This window comes from Danio rerio, chromosome 1, assembly GCF_052040795.2.
Source record: "Danio rerio strain M-AB ecotype USA chromosome 1, GRCz13ab, whole genome shotgun sequence".
NCBI classification, from domain to species: Eukaryota; Metazoa; Chordata; class Actinopteri; order Cypriniformes; family Danionidae; genus Danio; species Danio rerio.
The window spans coordinates 511543-520295 of record NC_141021.1 but is presented as its reverse complement, the minus strand read 5'-3'; the positions used below and the strand labels follow the sequence as shown (position 1 = coordinate 520295).

The window sequence follows — 8753 nt, the reverse complement described above, 5'->3', positions numbered from 1 at the left end:
ACCGACACAATGTGCGACGACGCTCTTAAAGGCGCAGCGACACCCTCAGCCGCTCAGCCTCACACTCATACACATACATACAGATGAGGGCAGAATTATTAGCCCTCCTGCTCAAGTTTAATTATTTTATATGTCAATATTTTATAAAAACTTTTATAATTATAAAGGCAATAGTTTTAATACCTAATCATTTATTTCCTCTATGTCATGATGACAGCACATAATATAAGACTAGATATTTTTCAAGACACTAGAATTCAGCTTAAATTGACATTTAAAGTGTAAAAAATGTGTATAATGTGTGCAAGAGCTGTGTTGAGGTCAAAATTATTAGCCCTTCTATATGGGGTTCCATTTGTGCCAAAATTCCCATGCTTGCTTTCTGCTTTGTACTTTACATTGTCTTTGTCTACTCTCATTGCCCGCATGCATGGGAATTTTGGCACAAATGGAACCCCATACTCCTATGCAATATTAATTCTTTTTTTAAATAGTTCTCAAGTGATGTTTAATTAATGAGGACAATTGTTCACAGTATTTCCTCTAACATTGTTTTCTTTGGAAAAAAAATATATATTTTTTTATTTTGGCTAGAATAAAAGCAGATTTTAAGCGTTTTAAAGCAACTGTAAGGTCAGTATTATTCGCCCCTTCAGCAATATTAGTGTTGGATAGTCTCCAGAACAAACCACTGTTATACAATGACTTGCCTAATTACCCTAACTTTACCCTAATTACCCTAGTGAAGCCTTTACATGCCACTGTAAGCTGAACACTAGTGTCTTGAAGAATATCTAGTCTAATATTATGTGCTGTCCTCATGACAAAGAGGAAATAAATCATTCATTCATTCATTTTCTTTTCGGCTAAGTTAATTAATTTATCAGGGATCGCCACAGTGGAATGAACCGCCAACCAATCCTGCATATCTTTACACAGTGGATGCCCTTCCAGCTGCAACCATCACTGGGAAACTCCCATACACACTCATTCACACCCACTCATACACTACGGCCAGTTAGGTTCCTCAATTCCCCTTTAGCGCATGTGTTTGGACTGTGGAGGAAACCCACGGCGACACAGGGAGAACATGCAAACTCCACACAGAGACAACAACTGACCCAGCCGGGACTCGAACCTTGCTGTAAGGTGATTGTGCTACTCACTGCGCCACCATGACGCCATAACAGAAATCAGTTATTAGAAATTAATTATGAAAACTATATGTTGAGAAATGTGTTGGAATAAACTGAATGTCAGGGGGGAAATATATACAAAAGACTTACAGGTGGTCTAATAATTCTGACTCAACTCTATATGTTTGTGAATTTTATTTAATATTTTATTGTTATTATTATTATTATTATTATTATTATTATTATTATTAAATGTATTTTTTTTATTGTTGTTGTTGTTATTAATATTATTATTATTATTTTGTATATTGTTAATGGGCTGCATGGTGGCGCAGTGATTGGAAATGAGTTATTAAAATTATTATGTTTAAAATGTGTGGAAAATATCTTCAAATCACCTCACAGCAAGAAGGTTGCTGGTTCGAGCCTTGGCTGGGTCAGTTGGCATTTTTGTATGGAGTTTGCATGTTCTCCCCGTGTTGGCGTGGGTTTCCCCCACAGTCCAAACACATGCGCTATAGGGGAATTGGGTAGGCTAAATTATCTGTAGTGTATGTGTAAATGAGTGTGTATAGGTGTTTCCCAGTACAGGGTTTCAGCTGGAAGGGCATCCGCTGCATAAAACATATGCTGGATAAGTTGGTGGTTCATTCCGCTGTGGCGACCCCTGCTTAATAAAGGGACTAAGCCGAAAAGAAAATGAATGAATGAATGTCATCTATATTTGTGTGCAGTGTTTGCCAGGTCCACTAGATGACAGCATTGCTCCTCTGTGAGTTTTCTTCAGCATTCAACACACACAGGCCTGTTTATTCCACACACTGCTTTAATTTCTCGCTCCAGTGCTGACCTGGCAGAGAGGAATGCTGGAATGAGTGTGAGAACATTTCTATAATGCTAAATAAACATTAAATGGAATAAATAAAATGTTACATTAATGTTTTTTAGGGCAGCACGGTGGCGCAGTGGGTAGCACAATCCGCTCACAGCAAGAAGGTAGCTGGTTTGAGTCCCGGCTGGGTCCGTTGGTGTTTCTGTGTGGAGTTTGCATGCTCTCACCGTGTTGGCGTGGGTTTTTTCCGGGTGCTCCGGTTTCCCCCACAGTCCAAACACATGCGCTATAGGGGAACCGATCAACTACACTGGCTGTAGTGTATGAGTGTGTGTGGATGAGTGTGTATGGGTGTTATCCATTACTGGGTTGCAGCTGGAATGGCATCCACTGTGTAAAACAAATGTTGAAATAGTTGGCGGTTCATTCTGCTGTGGTGACCTCTGATGAATTAAAGACTAAGCTGAAGGAAATTGAATGAATGACACAGAAACTGCTCATTAACTGATGTGTTTTACAGTGTGTATGAAGTAAATCAGGCCCATGTGGAGTCAGAGTCAGTGTGATGTTGTGCCGTTTACAGACAGTAACTGTGCCATTACACAACAATGCAGAAATACTGTCACTGACTTCAGTTCAGCAGGAGAATCTGGGACAGCAGCATTACAGACACACACAGCAGCACAATGGGGGCTTTATGAATATGGATTTTACTGCTGTTTTCTGCTCTTCATGTGTGTGTGTGTATGTGTGTGTGGATTATACAGTATTAGAAACATGAACGATCCATAGAGATCCGCTTTATTTCTCACACACACACACACACACACACAGACAAAATTAACACTTGCACATACACTCACAAACACACAAAAGCCCACACACATATGAGCACACAAACACAGACACAAAACCACTCGCGCACATACACAGAGAGACAAACACACACATGCACACACACTCCCAAACCCACACACACAGACACACACTCACACACACATATGAACACACAAACACACACACACACACACATATATAAACACACAAAACCAAAAACACACTCACACACACCTCACACACACACACCCATGAAATCACAAACATAGAAACACACACTCTCACGTGCACACACACACACAAATAACCACACATGCACACACACAAACATACATACTCACACACACACACATACATAACTCACACTGACTCACTATCACACACACACAAACACACATACACACACAAACATGAACGCACAAACCCAGAAACAAACTTTCACACACAGTCACACACATAGAAACAAATACACATACAGACAAACACACACATGCACACACATCCACGCACATAATAACACACAAATAAAGAAACACACACACACAAACACACACACACACATATATATAAACACACAAAACCAAAAACACACTCACACACACCTCACACCTCACACACACACACCCATGAAATCACAAACATAGAAACACACACTCTCACGTGCACACACACACACAAATAACCACACATGCACACACACAAACATACATACACACACACACACATAACCCACACTGACTCACTATCACACACACACACACACACACAAACATGAACGCACAAACCCAGAAACAAACTTTCACACACAGTCACACACATAGAAACAAATACACATACAGACAAACACACACATGCACACACATCCACGCACATAATAACACACAAATAAAGAAACACACACACACAAACACACACTGACTCACACATATTCACACACTCACTCGAACACAAACACACACACACACACATATACACTCATACACACTCCTGATGGTTTACCACAGGGTGTAGTCAGTGCTGTTTGGACTAAAATAAAACATCAAACGGTGGGTTACACACACACACACACACGCATGCGCGTCCTCCCAGCACTGTTCTCAGACCTGTGCTGCTGCTGCTGTCAGATTTGCATGCGGTACTGCTTGACAATGCATTGTTTGTCTTTACATGTTTTGTATGTACGTCAATGCACACACACACACACACACCGGTCTGACAGTTGCATGCAGACGTCACCAGTGGGCCGTTTTTGACTCCTGCTCGCTGACGTGCAGGATTGGTGCAATGCAATTAGCCGTGGTGCTATTTTAAACGGGTCAGACAGTAATACCTGCAGCCGAGGCAACAATACTCATCTGTACAGCACTGACACACACAACACACCACTACACAAACACTACACAACCTGCTTCAGGAGACACACAACACTGCACACTCGGTCATCATTTATTCTCTATACGTGTTCCAAACCTTTGACTATCTTTCTTCTGTTGAACACAAAAGAAGATATTTTGAAGAATGCTGAAAACCGGTAACCATTGACTTACATAGTTTGGACACTTTTTAAACATTCTTCAAAATATTTTTTTTTTATTTGACAGCAGAAAGAAACACATGAAGGTTTGAAATCACGTAAATAGTGAGTAAATGTTTATTTTTGAGTGAACTATTCTTTTAAGGGGACAATTCAGCCCAAAATTAAAGGGATAGTTCACTCAAAATTTATATTTTGTCATTGTTTACTTTCCCTTTCTTTGTTACAAACCTTTATGACTTACTTTTCTTTAGTCTTTAATATAAGAAAGAAACTTACAAAGCTTTGAATCCACTCGAGGCTGAGTATAGTGAGTGAATTTTAAGTTTTGGGTGAACTATTTAAGGGGACATTTCACCCCAAGATTAAGGGGATAGTTCACCTAAACAAAAAAGTGTCATCATTTACTCCCCCTTTACTTGACTACCGGTTTTCAGCATTCTTCAAAATATTTTCTTTTGTGTTCAACAATTGTAACACCACTAGAGATTGAGTAAAAAGTGTCTACATGTTTATTTTTGGGTGAACTAACCCTTTTAGGGGACAATTCACCCAAAAATTACAATTCACTTGTACCAACCTGTTTGTCTATTTCCATCTGCTGAACATGAAAGAAGATATTTTGAAGAATGCTGAAAATCTGTAACCATTGACCTCCATAGTAGTAAAAACAATTACAATAAAAATCTATGGTTACTGTTTTTTAGCATTCTTCAAAATATCTTCTTTTGTGTTCGGCAGGAGAAAGAAACACATAAAGGTTTGAAATCACTTGAGGCTGAGTAAATAGTGAGTAAATGTTTATTTTTGAGTGAACTGAGACCGTTTAGCCCAAAATTAAAAGGATAATTCACTCAAAAATGTAATTTTATCATCATTTAATCTCCCTTCTCTTGTTCCAACCTGCTTGTCTTTCTTCTGTTGAACACAAAAGAAGATATTTCAAAGAATGTTGAAAGCTGGTAACCATTCACTTCTTTAGGAAAAACACATACTATGAAAGTCAATGGTTACCGGTTTTTAAGCATTCTTCAAAATATCTTCTTTTGTGTTTGACAGGAGAGAGAAACACATTCATTCATTCATTTTCTTTTCGGCTTAGTCCCTTTATTAAACAGGGGCTACCACAGTGGAATGAACCGCCAACTATTCCAGCATATGTTTTACACAGCGAATGCCCTTCCAGCTGCAACCCATCACTGGGAAACACCCATACACACTCATACTCTCTCTCTCTCACACTCATACACTATGGCCAGTTTAGTTGATCAGTTCCCCTAGAGCACATGTGTTTGTGCTGTGAGGGAAACCGGAGCACCCGGAGGAACCCCACACATTTTTCATGTGGGAAGGGACAGTTGTTATCAGGATAGCAGTGCGTTAACAATAATGTGCCTATTACAGTTATTATAATCACTGTTGTAAGGGAATATGTGCTGGATACAGAGAGCGGATTTATGGCATGTATTATCACAGGCTCACTGCAGTAAAACATGCCATAAAAATAACACAGGGAGTGCAATAAAGCGATCAAGCTCATCCAGTTTATTTCCAGTCTCTGAAATCTCATCTGGCTCCTGAAGAAAGTGAGTGAATGAGTGTAACTTAAACCTGTGAAACAGATCTCAGACACTCGTTTAGGTGTCAAACTGCAGATCACATTAAGATAGAAATGTACAATAAGTACTATATAATTATATTTAAATATTCATTCATTCATTCATTTTCTTGTCAGATTAGTCCCTTCATTAATCTGGGGTCGCCACAGCGGAATGAACCTACTTATCCAGCACATGTTTAACGCAGTGAATACCATTCCAGCTGCAACCCATCATATAATAGCTTTGCTGATCCTGAATCTGCTGCGCTCAAGTCATGTGTGAATTAAATGCACAATATGTTAGATTTTATTATTAAAATATCCAAAAACCGCTGGAACAGAAAACATGTCACTGACTTACATGCTTTCATTATCCCAAATGTGTGTAAGAATGTTAATGTGATGAATAAAGTGACTAAGCCGAAGGAAAATGAATGAATGAATGTATTAAACTGTAGCATCACTTTAAGCTATGGAAATATTATTTCTGGATGTTTTGCGAATGCCTTTTTGTTAAGTGATATGAAAAAGCCATCTCACTGGTTATGCAAATGCTAATGGAACATTCCATATTATCGTTTGGCAAACATTAAGGCAGCGCAGGTTATCTGAACACCCTGAAACAGGTGTAAAAGATGTTTTTGTGATCATATTTTGAGAAGATACAAACATTTTATCAATGTATTTTCTTCCAAGGCTGGAATAAATATTTTGATTAATATTAAAATACATTTATACATTTTTCATTTTGGGCGGCACGGTGGCTCAGTGGTTAGCACAGTCACCTTACAGCAGGAAGGTTGCTGGTTCGAGTCCCGGCTGGGTCAGTTGGCGTTTCTGTGTGGAGTTTGCATGTTCATGTGTGTAAAACATATGCTAGATAAGTTGGTAGTTCATTCCCCTGTGGCAACCCCTCATTAATAAAGGGACTAAGCCGAAAAGAAAATGAATGAATGAACATTTTTAAGTTTAAACCAAAGTTAAATTGTACTTTGAGGGAAACAAATAAACTATATGTAACAAATTACACCCATCCATCCATTTTCATCATTTTCAGCCAAGTCAAAACTATAATTTGAGGATAATTTATGAATTTAGCAGTTAAAAAAATGACAGAATTGTTTTTAGTTGGTTAATAATGTCCTTTTTATCATGCCTAACTAATGTTCAATAACATGATGGAAACATGCCGCATCTTTTAAAGCAGGCTCAAATAATCAGAGATTTCTCATGTTGCTTCCCATCAGCCAGGGCAGATTGTGTGGTTAGGCCTTCAGCGAGGATGACTCCTGTCCCCAAAACCACACTCGTGTTATTTATAGTACAGACTCAAGCCAAATCCAAAACAGAAAGACAGTTTTGCACTGACACTTATAGTACAGAGCTTATTTATTTAATAAGAAGAGGTTCCCATGATATTAATAGGGGATGTAGTTTTTAAAGAGCAAAATGGCAAAAGTGAAAGCAGTTGTTAAAAGTTAAAGTGTGTAAAAATGACCGACAGATCTGCTATTCGGTGACGATTAATTAAATGTTTATACGATTTTGATCAGCTCGTCTAGACTGCAATCAGCGCGACGCGACGAAAACTGATTCTGACGCGACGCGGTGTATTGTGACAGCCCTCACCCCCTTCCCGACCCAACCCTCTTTCATCCAATCAGAACACGATAAATCCGTCTAGACTCCGCCTCCTGGAGGAACGGTCGCGTCCGCGGCGGGAGCGCGTTCAGTTCGGTGAGTCACCGCGCGCTGGAGTACTGAGACCGACGGAGAGTCTCCACAGCGGCGGAGAACGGACGGAGAAGCGGAAAACATCTGGAGCTCGAGCATGGCGGTCGAAGAAGAAGGGCTTCGGGTTTTCCAGAGCGTCAAAATTAAAATCGGTGAGTTTTGGAGCCGCGCGACACCGTTTACACACATTCTGACTGAAATTACACGGTCGCGCGCAGCGCCTATTGTGAGAATGAGAGATTTTTATAGAAGATGGATGTGATATGAATGTTAAAAAATATCATTTAGAGGCCAGTAAAGATATTTACGTAGCATTTATTTGGTTTTACATTGTGGATAAGCAGATATTTGTAGTCTGAATGTCGCCTCAGTTTAACGGTTAGTTCGCTAATAGCTGCACATCCAGATGACTGAAAACGCGCGATGTTCGAGCCCTCAAATCTGCGTCTGTTTCTTCACAAATCCTTTATTTTCAGCCTTCAGATGTCTATCATTCGCTGTGCGTTCATGCAGACACATTTTACTGCTGGTGTGTGTGTGTGTTTGTGTGTGTGTTGGTGTGTGTGTGACAGATGTGTGTGTGTTTCAGTCCAGCTGTGGATGCAGAACATATCTAGTCAGGATATTAACGTTCGGTAATCTGAAATCATTTAAACAGGCTTAACAACAAGTAAAACAAGCTGATTAAATCATTGTTTCCTACAGAAACATAAACACGTGTGATTTTCTTTCCATGGCTGTGTGTTTGTGTGTGTGTCTGTGGTTATGATATGCATCATTGTGTGCACCAAATGTCCCCACAAGTATAGCAATACCAGTATTTTTTTTTAACCCTGTGGGGACTTTATTTTGGTCTCAATGAGGAAAAGTGTTTGAAAAATGTGAAAGTGCAGATTGTTTTCTATGATTGTTGATTTGGGAGCAGGGTAGACTAGAAACAGTGCAGCTATGAGGAGGAGAGCCCATAAAACATAAAAACCGGCATGTGTGTGTGTGTGTGTTCTCAGTTTGAGTATTGTCTGACTGATGTACACTTGATAAACACTGAGATGATGCAGTCTGGATGCTTCGTCTCTTTCA

At 39.4% G+C, this 8753-nt stretch overlaps 1 protein-coding gene across 6 annotated transcripts in view; it reads left to right on the top strand.

Moving 5' to 3' along the window:
- Window positions 1–7670: 7670 nt before the first annotated feature.
- The window catches only part of rasa3 (RAS p21 protein activator 3), a 46677-nt gene continuing 45594 nt past the window's right edge, over window positions 7671–8753 (top strand). For all 6 annotated transcript variants that reach the window (XR_015476029.1, XR_015476028.1, XR_015476026.1 and 3 more), the window contains exon 1: window positions 7671–7825. Coding sequence is in view for 2 of the 6 variants with exons in the window: in XM_087236577.1 (XP_087092703.1) it covers window positions 7771–7825 (55 nt within the window). In the remaining 4 variants the exon portion in view is untranslated. The remainder of the gene's footprint in view (window positions 7826–8753) is intronic.